At 51.6% G+C, this 22,897-nt stretch overlaps 2 protein-coding genes and 1 non-coding gene across 31 annotated transcripts in view; all 3 read right to left on the reverse strand.

Moving 5' to 3' along the window:
• Positions 1-1,324: 1,324 nt before the first annotated feature.
• Positions 1,325-10,712, reverse strand: RCC1 (regulator of chromosome condensation 1). 11 transcript variants are annotated; one of them, XM_085559458.1, is made up of 14 exons: positions 10,680-10,712; positions 10,435-10,478; positions 9,965-10,006; positions 9,593-9,646; positions 7,011-7,059; positions 6,726-6,754; positions 6,439-6,626; positions 5,708-5,887; positions 5,528-5,624; positions 4,492-4,614; positions 4,144-4,299; positions 3,709-3,828; positions 3,146-3,298; positions 1,325-2,667 (listed from the first exon to the last, which is right to left on the reverse strand). In XM_085559458.1, exons 5-14 carry the CDS (start codon positions 7,049-7,051, stop codon positions 2,492-2,494), a joined length of 1,263 nt encoding a protein of 420 aa, XP_085415584.1. In that variant the 5' UTR covers positions 7,052-7,059; positions 9,593-9,646; positions 9,965-10,006; positions 10,435-10,478; positions 10,680-10,712; the 3' UTR covers positions 1,325-2,491. The 11 variants fall into 11 exon arrangements, with proteins under 11 accessions (XP_085415584.1, XP_085415582.1, XP_085415585.1 ...); XM_085559456.1 differs by having other exon boundaries at positions 6,726-6,803; positions 6,985-7,059; XM_085559459.1 differs by lacking the exon at positions 9,593-9,646.
• Positions 10,148-10,352, reverse strand: LOC116184437 (small nucleolar RNA SNORA73 family). Its single transcript, XR_004149206.1, has one exon. It is a non-coding gene; the product is annotated as a small nucleolar RNA SNORA73 family (small nucleolar RNA).
• A 323-nt stretch (positions 10,713-11,035) lies between the features above and the next one.
• Positions 11,036-22,897, reverse strand: part of PHACTR4 (phosphatase and actin regulator 4) — a 56,515-nt gene continuing 44,653 nt past the window's right edge. For 18 of the 19 annotated variants that reach the window (XM_085559444.1, XM_021534911.4, XM_085559437.1 and 15 more), the window contains 10 exons: positions 21,243-21,407; positions 20,755-21,114; positions 17,847-18,432; positions 17,009-17,232; positions 16,401-16,551; positions 15,756-15,811; positions 14,769-14,830; positions 13,840-13,977; positions 12,876-12,952; positions 11,036-12,289 (listed from right to left, as the gene is read on the reverse strand). In XM_085559444.1, coding sequence (XP_085415570.1) covers positions 12,274-12,289; positions 12,876-12,952; positions 13,840-13,977; positions 14,769-14,830; positions 15,756-15,811; positions 16,401-16,551; positions 17,009-17,232; positions 17,847-18,432; positions 20,755-21,114; positions 21,243-21,407 — 1,835 coding nt within the window. In that variant the 3' untranslated portion in view covers positions 11,036-12,273. Of the gene's footprint in view, positions 12,290-12,875; positions 12,953-13,838; positions 13,978-14,662; positions 14,831-15,755; positions 15,812-16,400; positions 16,552-17,008; positions 17,233-17,846; positions 18,433-20,754; positions 21,115-21,242; positions 21,408-22,897 lie in introns of those variants that run through there. The other variant, XM_085559448.1, reaches the window with a different exon arrangement.

The following is a 22,897-nucleotide window of genomic DNA, read 5'->3' on the forward strand; positions in this document are numbered from 1 at the left end:
CTTCCCCCAGCTTCCAGCAGCTTCCCAGTGAAGTGTCACTGGTTCCCAAGACAATTGCACATTCATAATTTCTGAATATTTTAAATCTTATTGTTCTCCACCAGACCTTTTCTCCTGTTCTTGAATATACCAACATTCTTTCTTCCCATTGACAAAGACATGTTTTCCCCTTTCCAGAAACAGGAGCAGCCCCTCAGGGATGGGTACAATCCCATCTTATTTGTGAATGAGCTAGGTTTTCTCTGCACCTGCAGGAGCTGGAGTAGGGAATTGCATTGGCTCCTGACAGGATCCAGCCCTGTGGGTGACCACAGTGGTGCCACCACTGATCCTGTTCCTGCTTCAAGGAATTCCCCAAACGTGGGAGATAGATGCAAAAACCTGCCAATGTTGGGGATAGGGAGGAACTGGGAGCACTGGGATGTGGGATCTCCCCAGTAGCTGAGGCTGTTTTTGGATAAATGTTGTTGCCCAAGTCGAAGAGCAGTTTCTCCATCAGGTATCCAGCAGGTCACATTTCACTGAAGAGTATCAAATGGTGATGGTTCCCAGGGAGCAGAATTAGCCATGGGATTAGAGCACCTGGCCATGGCTCAGCCTGCAGTGATGGCAAAATACAGGCTTGATCCTGCACAATACATTTCCTGTGGGCCCACATACCACTCTTATGCTTAGAGGGAAAAATAAAGTCCTTTGCAAGCCCAGGACTGCAACCACCAGAACAAACCCACCTGATGGGAGGTGGGTGCTCCCAGCCCCCCAGACAGAGCTGCACCCATCGAGGCCACCCCTGATTATAAATCCAAGCTCATCCCACATGGGAGAAGCAGAGCTGCCAACAGCCTAAGCTGCTCTCAGTGCCCAGGCTCCTCAAGAAACCTGCTGCTGCCCAAAAGAATCAAGTGTAAACAGCAACCTGGGGCTCCAGTGACACCATGATGTGGGAATTTGCCCCAGGGCTTCCAGCCTCCACACACAGCTGGGAGCACCCAGCACAGCCAGGATGCTTTCAGCTGTGCCACGGGCTTGGTTGTGTTCCTGGAGACCCAAAACCACCAGGGGTGACCCGTCAGACAGGCAGGAACTGAGGAGGGGGTGGCAGAGGCGACAGGGACCAAGCCCTCTCACCGCCCCAGTTCTCCAGTCCCGCGGCCAGCAGCGCGTTCTCCGGCTGCCATCTGCCGGCCAGGAACCCTCGGGCGCGGCAGGGACCGGGACCAGGACCGGGACCGGGACCGGGACCAGGACAGCCTCTGACAAGAGCCACCCGTCCCGACTGTCCCCATGAGAGAGCAGCCCACCCCTCCAAAGCACATGCAAAGTCTGGGGCTTATCAAAACTCAGTTTATTCCAAATGCTAAAAGACTTTTTTTGTCCTTTCTGCCTTGATTAATCAACCAAAATACATTTTCTTTTTTAAAAAAAATCTAACCCCTTCGGAACCATTGTATAATCCCAGACCGCCCCCCCCCCCCCCCCTCCTATTGCTATAATTTAGCTCTTTGCAGACCCCTCCTCACTCAAGGTACCTATAAGGAGAGCATGGAGCAGGCTGGGCACAGGAAGCAAGACCAGTTGGATCAGGGAGAAAAGGAGGAGGAGTCCTGTTGTTTCCAGTGACTCCACGCATAGCTGGGGTCTGGGTGTCTGCTCAGCAAGGCCCTAACAGCAAATGAAGCTCCTTCCTCAGCAAGTGAAAGAGGAAAAAATTAAAGTATCAGTGTGCCCACCCGTGGGATGGATTTGGTTGGGTTTCCAAAGGCAAAGGCAAAGAGGGAGTGCCCAGGACTGCAAAAAGCAGTGGTGAGGTGGCTGCTCTAGGCCACGGGGAGTGGGGAACCTGCTGGCCTCACTGCCGGGGTGGGGGTTTCAGCTTGAGGGATGGGAGACAGGAGCCTCCAGCAGTTAGTGTGCTAGGTATCATCCAGCAGCACTCCCCCTCACGGGGCAGAATACCCCACAGTAGCCACAAGCTCTGGATTAGAGGATAGAGCTTCCTGGGCACATTCCTGCTGGACTCACATCCACCTGGAATGGGCTCAGATGGGTTTGGAGGGGTCACAGCAGACAAATCCAGGCCAAGGAGGTATATTTAGGTGAAGGGGGTGGAGGAGCATCCAGATGTGGGGAAGATGGGACCTCAGGGAAACTGATACCCAAACCTGATTGCAGAGTGAAGACCCTCAGCTTTGCTGGGCCTGGAAATGTTAAAAAAACAGATGAGAAGTGGAAATCCATCCAGGCACAGAACTGGGATCTGTTTAGGACCAAGCTGACCCAGGGAGCTGACAAGTGCACTGGACACCACAGAAGAACAGACAAACACTTGCAGGGAGAACCCATGGGCACCCTGTTCCAGCCATGCAGGTGCTGCTGGGCCAAGCTCCATAAGCTTCCTGTCCTCCCCAAGTAGTCGGTTCCCCAACCCAGGCAGACGTGGGGGGTCTGGGGGTGCTGTGATCCCACTGGGCCCGGCTGTGGCATCACTTCATCAGCTCTGCTCCTTGTCACTGACCAGCAGCACAGTGTGCTGCCCACCACTGGACACGGCCAGCACCCGCCGGTTCTCCAGCTGCTTCCCCGTCATCTCCACGGGGCTCCAGACATCATCCTCTTCCCCGGTGCCCAGCTGGTAGTTAGTGCCCATTCCCCAGGCAAACGCTCGTCCTGCAACAGAGGTGAAGCAAGCTTTGAGCTCCAAGGGGTGGCACAATAGGAAGGGGACCTCACACCCAGACAGTGTGTTTCTAGGAGTTCAAAACACAAGCAGGAGGAAGAGGAGGAGCACATGCAACTCAAACATCACACAGAGCCAAGGAACTTTTATTCCTTTTGGGGGAGCAAACTAAACCCACAGCCCACTCCAAACCTTCCTTCCTGCAGACACTGCACACAGGCAGCTGCAGCACCAGAGCACAGAGATCTGGCATCAGCAGAGTCAGAGAAGAGATTGCCAGGCCAACAACCCCCACCCGGTCAACAGCGCATGACCAATGCTGCTGCCACAAACACAGCAGGCAGTGCCCAGCTGCCCCCAAGTGATGGGCACCAGGACCTGGCTCCAGTCCCAATGCAGCTGGCAGTGTGTGCTGATGGAGGGATGAAGAAAGTACAGAAGGCAGAGCTCCCAAACCCTGCCACTCACCATCACTGCTGACAGCATAACCCACGGATGCTCCGCAGGCCACCGAGATGATCCTGGGGAGCTCCGGGATAACTGTAGGTGTACTCTTCTCCTCTGCTCCTGTCCCAAGGCCCAGCCGGCCATACTCTGCCCTGCCCAGGCTGTAGGCTTTACCTGGAGCACAGCAGATACACAAGAGAGGAGACATGAGGGGGGCAGAAGCTGCAGCAGGGCCAAAGCAGACCAGGACTTTTCCCCAGGTTTGACTCCTGAAGGAACATCACTCCTCCATACTACACCCTGAGACCCATCCAGAAGGGGCAGGGTGGAATAGAGACCCTTCAGCTCTCCAAAATCAGTAAGGTAGATAGGTGCAAGAGCAGAGTTCACAATTGAGTCCAGGCTCCTGTTGTTAGCTTCCCTTTGCTGCAATCTCACACCAACCTTGCCTCCTTGACCACTGAGAGCCTGGAGGGCTCCAGCACATCACCATCACCCCAACAGCCCCTTGGCCAGGTGGAGGGCCATGGGATCCCCCCACCCTGCTGTATGACTCCCAGACCACCTGACACAGTGTCACTCACCCTCAGAGTCGACGCAGACCGTGTGGTGCTGCCCACCAGAGAACCCAACCCAAGACTTGGTGGAGTTCTTGAAGCACGTGAGGTTCCGCGGCGAGAAGCAGGGCTCGGTGTCCTGGGTTCCTGCAGGGTGGGATGCACAAACCCAGGCGGATCAGGTCCATGGACATGGACGGCTCCAGCACTGAGCCATCCACGCTGGGGATCATCCTGCCGGACACCAATACAGCTGCCCAGCCCCAACATCTAATTTTTGCTCAAACCCAGTGGGCACACGGGCTGGGACCTAAATCCAGAGCTATGCAGGGTGATCCTCACCCCCATTTCCAGCTCTGGTGCATCCAGTGCTTAGATTTTGGGGCACCTAGCAGCTTCCCCCACCAGGCCAGGGCAGCAGTAGACTGGAAGGAGATCTGGAGGGACACAGGTGAAGCTCACCCAGCTGGTGGTAGTTGGAGAGGCCAAATCCATAGATGTGCCCCTCATGGGTGACGGCGAAGGTGAAATACGCCCCGCAGAAAGCGTCCTGGAAGCGCATTTTGCTTCTTCTCCCTTTGCCTCTGACAGGAACAAGCTGGGGGACCAGCATCCGCTCTGGGGCAGGAGACAAGGTGTCATACAAGGACTGAGGATTTACACCCTCCCTGCATCTAAGGATCTGGCTCACTGCATTCATGCCACTCATTACACATAAGCCCTTGAGCATCAGGGCCTGGTCCCTTTGCTCCTTTGCAAAGGGCAGAGCAGAACCCAAAGGATGAACCTCTGAGAACTAAATGCACTCACGCAGTCCTCTCCGTCCTCCTCGGCTGGCAAAGAGTGCTGGCACTCTGCCCAGCTGGCCCTGTTCACCACAGCCACACGTGAACAGGTCACCATCCACTGTCAGCATCACCAAGTGGTCATTTCCTGGGACAGGAAGGAAAGAGAAGTTACGGAGAAGTCTTCAGCAAGTCCTGTGGGCTGAGATCCCATGGGTAAACCCCAGTTGTCCCAGCTTATGGAGTTTCTTGCACTTGACACCTCAACACCAATTGGGCCACCACCTAAAACTCCAGGATGTCCCTCTTCCTGATCCCAGGAATTCAAAGCAGTTTTTATGGGAAGGTGGTAAGGATACAGGTGTGCCCCAACTTCCCCTGGGCCCTGGACAAGTTCCCTGGCTGCTGTGCTCAGCTTCCCCAGGCCTCATTAAAGACCAAGTGCTCTGGCCCCACAGGGTCACAGTTCAGGCCACTCTTGGAAGGCATTCTACATCAGACTCGTCAAATATTAACTCAATATGTGAATCTGTTTGGCCTAAAATATCTGTCTGGGCTAAAAGGTCCGTTCTCTGGAGAGTCAGAGATCAGCAAGTACAGCCTTGAATCAGGCTCGGAACAAGCCAAGAGAGAGGAAAAGGTCATAAACATTCCTCAAGGGTTGTGACAACCTCATGTACCTGCCTGATCCTGCACACCCCAGGGCCCTGCTTGTGGAAGAGGTTCACAGGTGATCTGTGAGTCAGAAAGAGTTAGCTGAAGAAGAGAAGCTGGTAAGAATTGCCTTTGCCCCTTAAAGGAGTTCTACCAAAGCCATAAGCATGGAAATGGAGGAGAAGAAAAGACAAACAAGGGGGCCTGCAGTTAGATCTTGACAGAAAACAGTGGTGTTGACCACCTGGCACTAACCAACATTATATTAATTTATTGTGGCCAAACAATAGGTATTAACTCTGTGAGAGAGTATAAAAAGACAACATGCTTCTAAAATAGAGAAGCCTTCTTAAATAAATGGTGTTCTTCTGTTTGTTAGGACCATCACAACAACGACTCCTGCTCACCTGAAACTACTTTAACGACAGGCGCATCGAGCTCAAGCAGCAAAGGAACAGAGCTCGTCTTCATGGGCTCCAGCAAGCCAATCACTCCATTGTTATCCTGAGGGAAGGGTGAGACACAGGGATGAGCCACAGGAGCAGCAGCCACCAGTGGAGCTTCCAGCACCTGAGGAATTAGCGTACCCGGAAGGAGCCCCAGACAAAGACCCTGCCGTCCTCGGTCAGCGCGGCAGTGTGGCTGTCCCCCGCCGACACCTGCACCACCTTCTCCTGCAGCTCCACCAGCCCTGGAGAGGTCTCAGACCCTTCAGCCGAGGTGTCACGTCCCAGGGCACCTTCATCGTTGCAGCCAAAGGTGTAGATCTGCAGATTGGGTGCAAGCGCTCAGGATGGAGCCCAGAGGGGCAACAGACTGAGTATAAACTCAGTGGACAGAGACTCACGAGGCTGAATTATTACAGAATCATGGAATTGCTTGGGCTGGAAGGGACCTTAAAGCTAATTTCAGTCCAACCCCTACCATGGGCAGGAACATCTTTCACTAGATTAGGTTGCTTTAAACCCTGTCCAACCTGGCCTGGAACACTTCCAGGGATGAGGCAGCCACAGCTTCTCTGTACCTGAGCCCCACCACCTTTGCAGGGAAAAGCTTCCCAATATCACATCTAAAATGACAGTGTCACATATCTACTCCCTGTCAGTGTGAAGCCATTCCCCATTCACCTATCACTCCATGCTCTTGTGCTAAGTCCCTCTCAGTTCTCAGGCTCCTTTCAGGTCCTTCTTTTGACCCCTTAAAATTATGGTCCATGTGAGACCATGCTCACCCCTAGAGCTGGAACAAGATGTGGGCAGAGCAGTGGCTGATTCCTACCCCCTGCTCCCAAACGCATCCCAGAAGTCACTGCACTTACCTTTCCAGTCTGGCTGAGGCACACGGTGTGCATCCCTCCAGCTTCCACCTGCACCACCATCTCCGGCAGTGTGACCAGAGCTGGCTTCTTCCTCTCCATGATGTCCTCACCCAGACCCAACTGGCCGACATTACCCTGGCCCAGTGTCAGCACCAGCCCAGGCTGTGAGCAATGTGATGGGTGGCTGACTGCAGGATGCAAGGAGAAAGAATACATGTGAGTTCAAGTTTCCTGGTAAAAATCATCCCTGGCAAAGTAGAAGGAAAATTCCAAGGGATTTTTCCTACCTTTAACCTTTTTCCTCTCAGTAGACTCTTCTTCTGGCACCAGGATCTTCATTCTGTGTTTTGCTGGCATCTTGGAATCTAAATGCCAAAAAGAGCTAACGTTACCCTGGCCCAGTGTCAGCACCAGACACAGCTGTGAGCAAATGTGATGGGTGGCTGACTGCGGGGTGCAAGGAGAAAGAATACATGTGAGTTCAAGTTTCCTGGTAAAAGTCACCCCTGGCAAAGTAGAAGGAAAATTCCAAGGGATTTTACTTACCTTTAACCTTTTTCATCTCAGTAGACTCTTCTGACACCAGGATCTTCACACTGCGTCTTCCTGGCATCCTGGAATCTAAATGCCAAAAAGAGCCTGTAAGGAGCCACCCATCTGGTGAACCAGGCTGTTCACTCTTTGGGGTGTCCCCTCACACCCTAAAGAACCACCTGAGGGACTGGTAAGTGAGTTGAGATTTGAACACTGATCCCTCCTCCTGCTCTGGGAAAACAGAGTTTTCCCTTGTGTATTCTATCCATACTCCCTACTTCATGCAGACGTGGACCAGATTTCAGGTCCAGGCAGGCGAGGAGAGAGGGAAGGTAAAAAAAAGGAGAAAGAGAGGAAAGGGAAGGATCGGAGCCGTGTCTGCGTGCTCAGCCCCGTCCCGCGTGGCCCCAGCCCCTTCCCGCCGTTCGAATTCCCCGCGGCGCCGCCTCACGTGGGGCCGCGCAGGCCACGGCCAGCGCCGGCCGCGTCTCCCGCCGCCTGCGGCCCTTCCTGCCGGCCGCTCCGCTGCTCCGAGGCCGGCCCGGGGCCCGCCGGCGCCTCCGCGGCCGCGGGCTCGGCCCCATGCCCGTCCCGCCGGTCCCGCCCGCCGCGCCCCCGGCCCGGCCCCGCAGCGCTCCCTCACCGTCCGCCGGGCCGCCGCGCTCCGCTCTGCGCCTGCGCGCCGCGCCCGCGCCGCGCCGCGCCCCCTGGCGGCCGGCGGCCCCCGCGCCGCCCGCAGGCGGCGGGACGGGACGGACGGGACGGGGACAGGGGGACAGGACAGAGGGACAGGAGCGTGGGATCGGGACAGGGGGACAGGACAGAGGGACAGGAGCGTGGGATCGGGACAGGGGGACAGGACAGAGGGACAGGAGCGTGGTATCGGGACAGGGGGACAGGACAGAGGGACAGGACAGAGGGACAGGAGCACGGGATCGGGACAGGGGGACAGGACAGAGGGACAGGACAGAGGGACAGGAGCATGGGATGAGGACAAGAGGACAGCTGGATAGGACAGGATGGAATGGGAGGACAGAAATACGGGCGAGACAGGGGGATGGGATAAGGACAGGCAGTGCAGGACAAGGGGACAGAAAGACAGAGGGACAGGCAGCACAAGGCAAGGCTCGCGGTCGGCAATACGTTAGCCCCCAGACAATAAATCTGTAACTCATCCTGCTCCTAACCTACAGAGATGCTGCCAGCCTCCGAGGCTGCGGCCAGCTGTGATGGAACAGAGCTGCTGCAAAAAAACTCAGTAATTACACGCGCAGAACAACGGTAAGAGAGTACTGAAATCCAGCAAGTCCGAGCTACCATATTTTCCAGCAACCTACTGCTGCATTAAGTGGAAAATACACTTTTACTCTTGGAACAGGAACTAGACCAAACTTCTCAGGCTAACAGGAAGACAGGGAACTTTCAAATTTTCCCTTCATCCAATGTGATTACCCTTATTCCACTAATTCTCCTGTTCCAGTCCAGAGGCCTGCATTTGGCCGTAACAGCTTTTACTAATAAAATTATGTTTCTAATTAACATCTTGGCTGGTACACCAGCCTCATCTGCTTATCGACAGTGATTCCAGGGGTCACCCACAACCCATGACCGGAAAAGCTTCGAGGCATCACCATCGATTTATTTATTCCAGGCCCATGTGGAGCTTTGATGAACAGATACACAGCCACCCCCTGATCCTTTCCCGGGGGACTGCGCAGCCAAGGACAGGACGTCTGGCCAACTGCTGATGCCCATTCCACCCACCCCACACCAGCACTTCCCCCAAACCCACCCCACTCCCCTTTCCAAGGGAAGCGGAAACCCTGTAACGCCCTGCCCGGCTTCCCCCCACAAGCTACACCCCGGGGTAACAGACGCCATCAACCCCTTCTTGACTCAGCCCTTAATAATATGAAGCGTTTTCTGCCCTGAGATAATCCAAATCCGGATTTAAATTACGAATCTGCTCCCAGTCCAGCCCCAAGAGTGCCACAGAGCATTTCTGCATCATTTACTTTGAGATTGGTCAGCACCAAACAAGAATTGTATTTCCACACAAGAGGCACCACGCCGAGCATGAAGTTTTCATTAATATTCAGATCATTCACCAAAAACACACAGCAAGCCAAAGCTAAATTCAGTTTATTGTTTTGTCTACTGTATACAGGTACAGATTTACAAATAGAGAGAGAGAGCTGTATTTCAGGGCCTGAACACACAAACTGCTTCCACTCACATCCTATATACGTCGGAATCAGCAAGGTTGGCAAGTGCAGCCCGCAGGAGAGCACACGCGGTATCTCCTTAACCCTTACGATCCCCCCCACTCCCCTTCCCCAGTTTTAAGCATCCCAAAAGCAGCTCTTTGCTGGACCAGCCAACCCCTCACGCCGGGAATTGTCCCTCCTTCCCGTGCAGCTTACCCATACCGCGTGCACCTCCAGGCCCTGATCCACAAAATCCAGGAACTGCGCTCCAAGGACGTGTTTTATAAAACCACTGGATTTATACATCCTTGGTTCCACCACGTTTTGATTTCTGTGGCTACGTTTTAGTCACACGTAGTGCACTAACAGGACTCGGGCAACTACCTAATTTGGGCACTCTTTAATATACTCACCCCTCTTCCACGGATTTTTCCTTGTTACTTCATCCCAGCAGTTTCTGCAATATTCTAGGAAAAATAGAGCGTTTTTTTCCTGCCTGTTCCTCGTGTCCCACAATACAGCAATTGTGTTTTAAGTTTAGTACACAAGTTTATCTCTAGCCATTTTTTTTCCTGCTTGCCAAGATTCATGATGGCTTTTTTTTTTCCCCCCTTCGAGACTCAGGAGTTTCTTTTCCCCATCCATCCAAAATCGAACACCATCATCGAAGCTAGAAGCCTGCGATCTGAACTGACATTACTACCGGATTGGGATTTTATTACTGTCCCATTTTTTTAGAAACATCTTTGCAACTACACACAATATTACATTTTAAACGCAATTACCTTCAAAAATCGTGTTTTACTCCAACTTTTCCGATATTGGCACTGGAAATAATGAAAAAAAAGGTACTTTAAGAATTTCTCAGGTGCTTGTGTTTTTCTGTTTCTCCCTCCCAGCTCCGCATGTGTTCACCGTCCCACCCCGCGTGTCAGTGTATTATCAACAGTTTCTAACCGATTTTTAACAAGTGTTTCCTGCATGGTTTGTCTCCTCTGTAACGGCCCAAGGGCTCAGAGAAGAAGTAGGAATATGCAGGCTGCAGGCTCGGGGCCCGGCTTGCTCTCCAACGTCGTGGAAAGGGACTGTACGTCACGGGCCCGAGGGCCTGCGCTCCCGTGCGCCACACGGACAGAGCCGAGAGAGAGCGACTTCTCCGGATATCCACGTTGGACCTTTACTTTGAACTTTTATAACCATCCTGATCCCCCCAGGCCCTCGCGCGTCCCAGGCCACGGCAAGCATGGATACTCACGCTGCAGCGGGCCGCACAAACCAAGCTTGAAGAGACTTTGGAACCTGTGGGAAAAGAAAATGGCTGTGAGGGGCGGCTGAGGTAGCGCCGCAGCACCCGCAGCCACGTGTAACTCACGGCGTAGTTTAGCGTTAAAACCAGGATGGAGCGGGCATCCGCTGACAGCGCAGGACCTCACACCACAGCAAGAAAAGGGATTTAAAGGGTAAAAACGGCAAAAAGGGTAAAACTAAATGGCACCTCACCTGTCAGCTCCGCCGCTCCCCACGGTGAAAAAGGCCGAGCCTCGCCGCGCGGCGTTTTTTATAGCGCGCGGGGGCGGGGCCGAAACCCGCGCAGGCGCGTCACGCGCGAGCGGCGGGGACAAACCGTGTATGGGCAGAGGCGCCGGGGCCGCCGCGCCGCGGAGGGCCGGGCCAGCCGCGCCTGCGCAGCGGCCGGCAGGGCGGTTAGCGCACGCGCAGTCGGAAGGGCGCGAAAAGCCTGAGGGGAGGCGCCGCCATGGCGGACCTGCCCCCCTCCCCCTCAGGAGCCCCGGTCAGGCTCCTGCTGAGATCAGCTGAAAAGACACGGCTGCACAAGCAGGGTTTAAGAAAAAGAATTCTAAAATACTTTTATTTAATAATTAAAATCTGTTGTTGCGGAGACTGATATACAATGTAATGGCGGCTGTACAGGGGATGCTGTGAGGGAAGAGCCCCCAGCGGCTGCTGGGCCATAGCCGGCGTGTTGCCACGCTGGTCTGTGAGCAAGACAGAGTTCTTCTCTCCCTCCCGCCCTCCCGTACAAGTGACATCTCACCGATAGTTTAGTTTTGTGCATAATACAGCAGTGGCCCTACCGGATTTTTTTTTTTTTTCCAACCCGCATTGAGGAAGAATTTTTCTCTCAGAAGAGAAATACCATCTTTTTAAGGTCACTTTTTAAACCTATTCTTCCCCTCCTTTTGATCCACACAGTGAAACGATCAAATTTCCAGTAGGTTTAGCTGTAAAAATGAGAAAAAGGCAACCTTCAACCCTGATTTGGGAGAGTAAAAAACATTTGAGAGAAAGCCACAATAAAAAGGACTGACTACTCTCACAGTTTCTCCTAATTAAAAAGTTTTAAAAAGGCAACAGTCATTGTTCCTGGTTCTGTAATTTGTTAAACAAGCCTAAATATCTCTGGATCTGTTATTAAGATCAGAGCAAGTGTGAGAGTGCAGAGCATTTACACATATGTTGGGTTTTTTTCTTTTTTTTTTAACAAAAAGATGCAGCATATGTTAATATCTATACAATTCCCTTCCAGGACAACAAACCGTTGGTCAGTAGTGATTCAGGGCATTAACGACTTGACAGAAAAGAAAACCTCACAAAAACCACCGAGTGCCATGTCAGCCGTCTGCCAGGGTTCTCTGTACACAGCTAATATACACATACATGCTTCTGAGCACATGCTCTCCTCAGCTTCCCAACCTTAGAGCTGCCTTTGTTTTTAATCTCCCTTCCTCACAGAAAGGAGGAGGAAATGAGGAATTGCTCTCCCCAAGACAAGTCTGTACAGCTTGGGAAGGAAGGGGTCCTTCCCCTGGACACGGTCTCCTGGCAGAGTCATATTGCTGAGCCACGTGAGGTATAGTGTCAGTTCCAGCCTGATGGCATGAGAGATGTGTTTGCTCCAGTGAAATGCTACATTCAGACAGGATTCCCCTTCCCTGGCCAGAAGCCCTTTTCTGGATATGTTTGGAAGGCAAATCTTGGAAGAGCTGAGGTTCCACCCTCACTGTATTGCCTCAGAGGGGGATGCAGAGAACTCTTCCAGCCCTCCCAGGTTTCTTGCTCCCTCCTTGGAATATTATGGTCGATGGTACCTGAAAGCAAGGAAAAAAATCTGAGTGTTATCTTTGGAACTCAGGTTAAATGGTTATTTGGGCACTGTAGATGGCCAAAGAGAGTGTATTGAATTATCTCAGAACTCTCAGCCCTCAGGAAAGCTGTGAACATCAAATAATTTCACCGCCTGTGCTCTGCACTCAACTTTGCCACACAGAGCTGGAAGGAAAGGAATCATTTAGGCTACGATCCAGACCTGACTACACAGATTACACCCAAGGTAACTCATTAGCAAGTTGTTTTGTGGCTGTGGCTGCACATCTCTAGCCCCAGAAAAGCTCACTCCATCTGCAGCTTCACACTAGTTTCAGATACACCTCAATCTAGACACTGGTCACTGAGCCATCAGGATGGAAGCCCCAGTTTAAGTAAAAACAACCCACTTTGTGTCTGCTGCTACTCCAGTCACCCCCCAGGACAGGGACAGAAAGGGACATTCAATCTCCAACTGCTGCACAAATAATTTTTCTAAGGTTGTAGTGTTTTGCCACTGAGCACTGTCCTTGCAGCACAGCTCTGACAGGTCTAACAAGACCAAAACTTTTTATATTAATACATTCTCACCTCGTGAACTGCTTGCTCTCCTCATGCACTTCCATTTCACAGCTCTTAAACTCATTCAGCTCCTTCCTGATGGCTGCCTGCACAGAGAGGGAGATTTTTTTAGAAAGGAAAGGGCTCAGATTCCAGCAGCCACCCCAGCTTTCACAGTCCATTAAGACCAAGCTGAATTTAATCTGCCCCTCCCCGACGAGTCTGGGCAGTCCCCAGAGGTGGCCTGGGAGAACAAGGACAGATGTTCCCTGCCAGTTTGAGCCTGCAGGGAGCTGCACTGCTATGACCAATACTCAGTACCCCTGCTGTGTTGAGAAAAGAGAATGGGACTGGGGAAGGGTCCGAAGCACCAAGAGCAGCTGGGTGAGGTGGGGGCCTGAGCCCGCAGAAAAGAAGGTGCAGGGAGGATCTTCTCACTCTCTACAACTCCCTAACAGGAGGGTCAAGACAGCTGAGGTTGGTCACTTCTCCCAGGTAACAAGTGACAGAACAAAGGGAAACTGTCTCAGGTTGAGCCAGAGGAAGTTTAGATGAGATACAAGGAAAAATGTCTTCATAGAAAGGGCTGTAGTAGAATCACCATCCCAGGAACTGTTCAAAAATGTGCAGATGGGGCACCTGGGAACATGATTTACTGCTGAACATGATGGTGCTGGGTAAACAGCTGGACTCCATCATCTTCAAAGGCTTTTCCAACCTTAACGATTCCATGATATTATGATTCTTACATCACTCAGAAGCTGAGGCAGAAGCCTTTCAGACTGTGCCCACCAGGGCTCCCACCTTGCCATGAGGCAGCAGGAAGCAGACCTGGGACAGCACATGCAAGTGAAAGCACACAGGTGGGGTGGCAGAGGGAAAGATGAGGAGGTGAAGCCAGAGGAACAGAGCAAATCTCCTTGGCTCACACCCGTTTGTGTGGGTCACCCTGGTCTGGCTCCTTTTCCCATGTGGGGACAGGACACTCAGTTACCTTGTCAGCTGGTGTCAGCTTTGTCCATGGCTTATCTGCTCGCCGGTCATAGTCTTGGGCATCTGTTACTTCCACATATTCATTAAACCTCAGGATCTTCCTAGCCTGCAGCTCTGCCACTGTAGGCCTTTGGCTAAGCTGAACACCAGGATAAACAAAGGAGGTTAGTCTGAGCCTTGTCCACAAAGCAGATCCAGGACTAAGCACCCCAAGCAAAACTAGAACTGGTTCCCTCACTGTGCCTTAAGCACGGACACTACCAGATCCTGTGTGCAGCCTGCAAGGGGATAGGTAAACCTCTTACAGACTGGATACTTTCACCAGGATCACAAAACCAGGCTAGGGCAGAACCTGGGCCACACTGTCATGAAGAAAGACACTGAGGAGTGTGGGAACAGCTGCTACAAAGGTGAGCCCTGCATGACGCCCCTAAACACAGCTTCAGCAATGGCAGCACTCACACTTCACACCCACAGGCCTTGGGGAAGCTTTTCCCAGCCATGAGCAACAATCACAAGTAACCTGGATGTAACAGCTAAAAGCAGCTGCTACTCTGCTCAGCTCCCACATTGCAGTTCCTTTAGAAATGGATTTTAGGGAGCCTGGTGTCAAGTGGTGGCTGCTGAAACACCGTGTTAAAGCACCCAGGCCAGCAAACCTTAAAAGTATCAGGTACCAAATTTAGTTCTCATCTTGCTTGTTACACTCGCTGCCAGGTCAGATCCGTCACTGACAAAAACACGGCCCCGGTGCCAATGGTTCACGGTGGGTGACAGTCCACATTCCAAAGTCACTGCAGTCCGAGGGCACTGGGGACACTTACACAAGAGCCCTGTGACTTCGCCCACAGCACGGTACCTACAACGTGCTCGCTGCCACCATGCCCAGCAGCCCTGCCAGGTGGCTGTCACCGTGGGAGCCAGCAGTACCTTTCTGGTCAGCCGGCGCTTGATCTCGCGCTTCTCAGCTTGACGGTCAGCTTCATTTTTCGCTGCCAAGGGGGAAAAAAAAGCGTTTTTCATGTAAGCATCAGGCTTTGAAAAGTGCTTTCTAGGCTTGAACAAAGGACAGTGTTGAGCTGGACCAGATTATCTACCAGATCTGAAGGCTTAGGACAGGCAGAGAGTGCTGTACCACTCAATACCCTGTGTCACCTCCTGAACTGGCAGGGGCAAATGTGCCCCTTACCCAGCACCAATGAGTCATTCACCTCAACGATTAATGTCCATATCGCCAAAATACATCCAAGCCACTGCGCAGCTTGCTCCTTCATTAAGCCATTATAGTTTAAAAGAAAATAACAGCACAGATAAATATTTTAAGTGGAAGCTTCCTGAACTGACATTCCCATTTCCTCGAGATGTTTATTTAAAACTTTTGCAGAACAAGATATGGCCAAGAGAAACAGTCCTGACTTTGTGATGCACTGCTGCTTTAGAGATCATGAAGGCCAGTGCTGTAATGTCTGGAACACAGAAGTCCAACCCAAAAAAAAACACCTTTCACAGTGCTTGCTGTGTAACAGCAGAGTCTGAACCAGCCCACACACTCTCCCTCTGAGGTGGCAGGCATGGGACAGCTATCCTGTCCATAATCATATGATCCCAGAATGGGTTTGGCTGAAAGGGACCTCAGTGATTGCCCAGTTCCACCACCTGCCATGGGCAGGGACACATTCTACTGTCCCAGGTTGCTCCAAGCCCTGTCCAGCCTGGCCTTGGACACTTCCAGGGATGAGGCAGCCACAGCTTGTCTGGGCAACCTGTGCCAAGGGCCTTACCACCCTCACAGGGAAGAATTTGTTCCTAACATCTAATCTAAATATCTTTCAATTTAAAACCATCCCCACCTGATACATTAAGATGTTAAAGGCAAACTTATGGTATTTCTAGGACCAGCAGAGAAGTGCTACTCACGCTGAAGAATGTTCCTCTGTTCCAGTTCTTCTGCAGTTGGCCTCTGACTCAGTCGCCTGAAGAGAAGTGTGACAAGTACAGACTGTTGTATCTGGTCACTCATCAGTAGCAGATGAAGGATAAAACTGCACTAGACAGCCTCCTCCACACTCCTCACTCACCACTGAGGATCACTGCTGCTCTGTTTTACACTATGCTCTTGTCAAACAGCTGCTTGGCCACTGGCACAGCTTTGGGAAGGGCTATGGGCTCTCCAGCTCAGAAGCAGCTTGGCAAGGAGCTCAGACAGCAGAGCCTGGACTGCCACCAGTCCCAGCTTCATCCACCACAAGCACCCACCCTGCATCCATCCACACTTTTTTATCCACACCTGTGTTTTACATGTCTGTAATCCTTGAGATTTTTCCCTCTCAGTCCATTTAACCTCTGGAAACAGGGGTCTGTCAGGGGGTGTTTTTCAGCTCCAGGAGGAACTCACAACTTTTCTAACAAAGGAAGAAGAGCAACACAACCTCCCAGCCCTGCTCCAGCTGCCTAACCACCCATCCTATTCCAGCACAAGCTGCATGGACAAGGCACCAACTTTGTGTGCCACTCTGCACACACTGTGCCAGCAGCTCACACTGATCTTCATCCTCTCTGTACCTGATCAGCGTTGTCCCAATCTGGTGACGGATTTCGTTCCACTCCTCCTTGCTCTTCCGAGGGAACATGATCTTCTCCTCCTGTGGTGCAGTTGTGTTCCCCAGCTTTATAGCGAGCGTGTCTTTCCTCTTCACTCTGTTGGCCAGTGTGCCTGTGGAGAGGGAGAGCAACAGGATGCAACTCAAGGCTACCGAGCCTGCCACAGCAATCCTAGCCCTGTGCCCCTGGGAGCTGTGCTCTTCCTGAGGGAGAGCTGTCCTCTCTCCTTGCTCTTCCCAAGCACTGCACTCACTGCACAGCAGCAGCACCCAGCACTTTTTGTGTGACACCATATGCCCACCTAATGCTGCCCTACCTGAGGGGCTGGGACAGCACAGGCTGTCACAGGAGCCATCTGCAACTGAAGGGGTGCACTCAGCAGGTGACTGCACAGGTTTGGCTGCAGAGCCTTGGAAAAAGCAAGGCAGAGGACATGTGCTACATCATGCAACCAAGAACCAGCTGCTTTAAGGTGCTGTGGGAACCAATACTTTGGTCCAGATCTCAGTGCAGCCAGGCACGAGTTCAGCAGAGCAATAAAAATGACACCTGCAACGTCAAAGCCTTACTGTTATGGCTTTCATCTTCTTCCTCATCCTCATCATCTTTATACAGGATGGGGCCCTCCGAGTCAGAGTCGCTCATCCCTTCGTCTCCTTCCTGCTCCTCCGGGAGGACCTGGGGTACCAGTTTGGGGATGACTGTGACAGATGGCACATCTCCAATATACACATGATGACCTGAATTCTGTTCCTCTTCCTGGTCATCATCTTCCTCTTCCTCATCGTCTGGACTAACGAGAAGCAGGCTATTACACTCTGAACACTTGGCACGGGGCCTGCAGAATATCCCTAGAATCAATACGTCCTTAACTCTCCTCAGGGAAGCCCAGAAACCAGAGGTGCAAGAGCCACCGCAGGATCCTGCGCTGTCACCTCTCTTCAAAGCACAGGGAGTCCTGGCCAAGGAAGTGACAGAGGCAGGTTCTGCAGAACCAAACCGCCCTCTGACCCCACTACTTTGTGACTTGGAGATTCAGCTCTGCTATAACAAAAGACAGTTCTTTTCCCACTTATTTTAGCAAAATGAAAGGCTAATGAAGGCCACAGATGGATGGAATCCAGGACCTGTTTGGTCTTGGTGCAGTTACAGGCAGTCCAGGCCTGGATTCCTGGCATCAGCCTGTGTTTGTAGTCTGGAACCCACTTCCCTTTGTGAGCAATAAAAATCCCAAAGCCAGGGGTAATTTCATGGGGAAGACACTCTGGCTCTTAAGAGCCTGAAACACAGATTTGGCCAACAGGGAAAATGGGTTCAGCAGAGACCTAAGCCCTGCCCAGAGCCATCCCCACCATCACAGTGCTGCAGGAGCTGGGAGAGGCCACACACATACAAGAAGGTACTCACACTTTGAGCATCTCAATGGTGACAGGCAGGGATCTTGTCCTGCCCAGGGTGCTGTTGTCTTCTCCAAAACTATCGTTCTCAAAGAGCAACGAGTGGGCCCTGTGGGACCCTTCGGGAGGTGGGGTGACAGGCAGAGGGCTGGCCAGAGCCTGCTGGATACGAATGTGCAGTGGGATTTGGGGCAGGCGAGGCAGCACGTGGGGTTCACCAAACCCTTGTTCTGCCGTCCTCTTTGACACTTCTATGGGCCTGAAGTCTTCAGGAAGAGGGAGAGGAGGAGGAGCCTCCTTGGGCAGGTCCAGGGAGCACGGTGGGTCTAGGACAGGGGTGGAGGTGGGCAGGGCCACGCGTGGAGGTTCAGGGGGTACGTGGGTGGGCAGCGGCGGCGAGGGTGAAGGTGGTGGATAAGCTGAGGTCACGTGCAGTGGAATCGGTGCAGGGCGACTCGTTGTCACTGTCCTGTCATTCTGGGGCTTAGAGGTGACAGCCTCTGACGTGTTGTTAGGCAGGAGGCCTCTCTTTGGAGGGAGAGGAGGGGAAAGCTTGGACAAGGCTGTACCACTGGTCATTACTTGGGAAAGTTCCGCTGAAAATAAAACCCACAAAAGCCACAATGTTTAACAGGGTATTTTCCAGATAAAACCTTCACCTGTGTGGAAAAAGCACGGCAATGCACTCAGAGCCTTGGTCTAAGCATTCTCTGCTACTTTTTACTGGAGTATCATACTAGAAATAGCCAGGTTTCAAGGCTTTAGTTTGTCCTTCCAGCAGCAAGACTTGGGAGAGCAGCCAAAACCAAGCAGGCTGAGACAGGTTTGTGCATCCTGCTGCTTCAGAGAGAGAGAAATGGCAGCAGCCCTTGAAAGACAGCACAGGAGCCTGCCCAGGAATGCAGTTATGTGGGCACTTTATGGCTGTATTTACAGCATAAAAGGAATCCAAGACATCCAGGACACCCCAGTCTCCAGTTGTGTTAGCGGCACTGCTCAGGAGACACTGGAGAGAGGTGGGCACATTTGTGAGATGTTTAGCATTTTTAGACTTTCCCTTTGTAGATTAAGGACCAGATTGTATAAAACACAGAGTGTCCTCAGCTCCTGCCCAAGGGACTCCAGTGTCTCCTGAACAGTGCTCCAAGCCTGGCAGGACCAGGCTTGAGACACCTCTGGGTAAGAGCAAAATTTGACAGGGAGCGAGGAGGTGGAAGAAGGAAGTTGCTGCTTGAGACAACAGAACTGCTCAGGGAATGAGCATCCTGGGGACAGACAAAGGGGTGACCTGCACAGTAACTCCCTCCCAAGCCTCACACTGTAACAGTGGCACAGAAGGACACCCCTGCAGTCAGAGCAGGCACCAAAGACCCGTGGAGAGCTCACAAAGCCAATTCCACTCAGGCTGTTCAACAACAGTGACAACACAAGGCTCACACAGCAACACCACAGCTCCAGCTCCATTGCGCCAGACTAGAGGGCTGTGGAGCCTCCTCTACATCTTCGTTCATACCCAGGGGACAAAAGAGAACTGCTGGTTTTTCTCCTCCCCTGCACATCCCTCAGCTGCTCCCAGCCCAGCCCACGCTGTTGGGAAGAGGCAGGATGGCTCTAAACACATGGGATACACTGCTGTTTTCAGCCACATTTTTTCTTCCACAAGTACCTCCTCCAATTAGAGCTGGGGCATAATTCAAATGCCACCTGCAGTGTGTACAAGCAGCTTAAAGAAAACAAGAAGGTATTTCATGGAGTGCCCAAGCATGGTCAGGCTAATCAAGCTGGTCTGGCACATGAGGGTTGTTAATACCATACCAAGGTCACTTGCAAAACCTGCCAGAGGGAGGTGAGCCCCAAGCAGAGCACAGCAATCTGTCCACACTGAAAGCAGTGGCGGCGGCTATTTCAGATGGCAACTTGCACATCCAGCACTGCCTCTCAAACCACACCCGGGTAATGCCTCCAGTTTCTGTGGTAACAGTGCAAACCTGTCAGATTGATCTTCCCAGGAGCCTCCCTCCTGATCTGGGCTAACCTCTGCTAACCCTGTCCAAAGATTAGGAGGTGTCTGTGAAAGAACTGCCTGAAGTGCCAGCAGGCCATTGCTGCATGGAAGTCATACCAACTCTAAAATTGCATCTTTAAGATCCCCAGAACTCCCACAGAGAACAGAGATTAAATGAGCTTTAAGAAACTCTTGACAAATCTTCTGCTTAGAAAAATTACAAAGATAAGAATATTTAATTTTCTAAATGGGAAGATTCAGTTCAAATTACAGTTGAGATGATTTATCCATGTGACAAGATATAGAGACAAGACTCATATGTCAATAGCCCAGCCACAGACCTTAGAGGAAGAGCCTGAGTATAACCAGGGAAGTCTGAATTATCCCTACCAGCTCCTGGTCTCTGCCCTAAGTGGAAACCACATAGTCTGGCAGTGACAGCCACACTAGACATTGTTTGATGTGTGGATTCTTTGGGCTTGTTTCTTGGTTTGTTTTTTTTTTTGGTTTTTTTTCTCTAAAAGCAGATGAAAGAAGGAATTGTCATTAACCACAAAACCTCATCCACCATTCCCCAATCCCAGCTGAATCCCAGCCCCCAGTGAAGCATCAACATTGAGACACTGTCTCAGAGCTGACAGAGAACAGGCAGGCAGGGAGTCCTTCCTGCAGGCAGCTGCTGGGAACACACTGGATAGCTCATGGCAGAAGACTCCAGTAATTACACTGTTCCCAGAGCACGTGTGTCCTGGCTAAACACTGGGAGATTTGAGTCCAAACTGGACTGTTTTTAGGAAAGACGGTCTGACATTCTGATGCAACTAATAATCTTCCCTTACAAAGGGAAGAGACTCTTGGAGCAGTGGCTCCAGAATATCTCAAGGTACAAAAACCAGTTTGTGGGGTCACTTACCTATTAGTGAGTTGCTGTTTCTGTTGATGGGTTTGGGAGGAGGGACAGGAGGCTGTTTGGCAGGAGCTGTGCTGGTCGTGCTGGTGGGAGCAGTAGTGTTGGCACTGGCAGGAGCAGGGAGCAGAGTCCTGGGGGCTGGGGAAGGGGCAGCTGTGGAATTGATTGTCTTTGCTGCCGTGGGGGCTGTGCTGAAGGGGGCAGTTCTTGCAGTGTTGCTGGCAGGCATGGGATCCTTTGCCTGTACTTCGTTTGTCTCCTGGGAAGTGGAGGGAGGTCTTTTTGGAGGAAGCAGAGGTTGTCTGGGAATATGTGGCTCCTGAGGTGGTTCCAGTTCAGGCCCAGGTTGGCTGCTGGAGGAACCTGCAAAGGGAGGCAGCTCAGTTTAAGGCACCGGAGGATCTACTGAGGGTAGGAAGGATCAGATGAGAATTCAAAACTCATTACAGTAGAATGTGAAGCCCTGATTTTGCACACATCGGGTTTCTTACCCTGCCTCTTCTTTGGTTCCTCCACTGGAACAGGCTTTCTAAGGCTGGATGGCTTTGTGGCCTCTTCCTCCTGGCTGGGCAGGTTACACACCCCAGGGCCTCCAATGGGGACAGTGTGGCCATTCTTCAGTGCAGGTGGGTTCAGCTTCTCTGGCTCCTCACCATCTGCAAGGGGACACGTGGACAGGGAAGCAAAGAGAAAACACTCAGAAGGCAGGGGAGAGGAGAGGTGGCTGAGCTGACTCAACCACCATGGAGCCACATCAAATTCTTTCTGGCTTCTGAAACAGCTGGTCTTCAGCCACCTTCTGCCCAGGACAGCACAGCAACCCAACCAGCTGGAGCTGAGAGCCCCTGATTTCATTATCAATGAATAAATCACACAGCACTGTATGCTAGCAAGGGTTTTTCTTCTTCCTGTCCTTCCCTTGCTCTTGTGTTACAGTTAGTGTGCCCAGTGCTGTGCTGCAGCACAAGGAAGTTGTACGTGAAGTCAGAAATCTCCAGCAGCTTTTGGACCCACCCTCTATCACGGAGCAGACACCAATTCCCTGCTGCAATGCAGATTCCAACGTGAGCCGAGTCATCTACTGCACGTGCAGTAACAGACTTTCATAAAGTCTTCAGATTAGTGGAAGCACCTGTTTTCCTTGCTTCTACCCTGAATTTGGCACAAAAATCGCTGCTCAACCCAAAACATCAGCAAGGCAGATTTCCGGATTTACCTTTGTTTTAATCAGATGTAATGACACAGCTCTACAATTTTATGTAGCTCACTTTGACTATTTCTGCTTTTACAAATTCTAACATGGAGGTTCCCAGTGTTAAAAGCAAGACCTCTTTTTGGAGGTCCCCATCCAATCCAACCCATGCTATTGAGGGGTCCTGAAACTCCTAATCCCCATGAGGAAATACTCCACCATTCTTGGTAATGCCCTGACAGGACAAGTTTTTGACAGTATTACTCTCAAAAAAAAAACTCAGCATCCATCTCCAAGGGGAAATTGCCCATTTGGACTGATTTTCAACTCAAGAAAACTTAAATAAATACATCACCCATTTGATTAAAAATATTTTTCAATTCAGTCTGCCATCTCTGAAGGAATTGGAGTGTGTGGCATCCATCCTCTCCAGGTGCTAGACCCCAGCAAAATATGCTGTTCTATTTTTTGATCATTTATTCCACTGTCCTCCTCACCTTTCCTCTCCCTCCAAAGTACTACCTCCCCTTCCCTAACCTGGTGCTATTCAGAAGCTTCCCAAGATTTCTTTTCCACAAGAAACAGCCTCGGTTCCTGTGAGGAGCTGGTAGATGGTACTGCCTTGCTCACTCACTGCCCTTCCCTGAAATGCAGCAGGCATAAAGAGCAACAAGAGGCAGTTTCCTCCCTAGCCAGGGCTGAAACTCAAGGGATGAGACAGATTTTTATGGCAGCAACTGCCTCTGGTTATCCAAAGTTTTTAGCAAGGGAGACAGGAACAGTATGATCAGATTTCCTCACCACTTTTCCATATCATACAAATCCCAGCCAGGTGAGTGGATGGTGATCTGACAACTTATTTTGGCAGCATGATCCCAACTTGGAGACATTAAAGATGAAAGAAAAGGGACTAAGACTTCCTAGACAGCAGCACAAACTTTAATAAGCCTAGTG

This window comes from Lonchura striata, chromosome 23 (genome assembly GCF_050655825.1).
Source record: "Lonchura striata isolate lonStrDom1 chromosome 23, ASM5065582v1, whole genome shotgun sequence".
In the NCBI taxonomy this organism is placed as follows: Eukaryota; Metazoa; Chordata; class Aves; order Passeriformes; family Estrildidae; genus Lonchura; species Lonchura striata.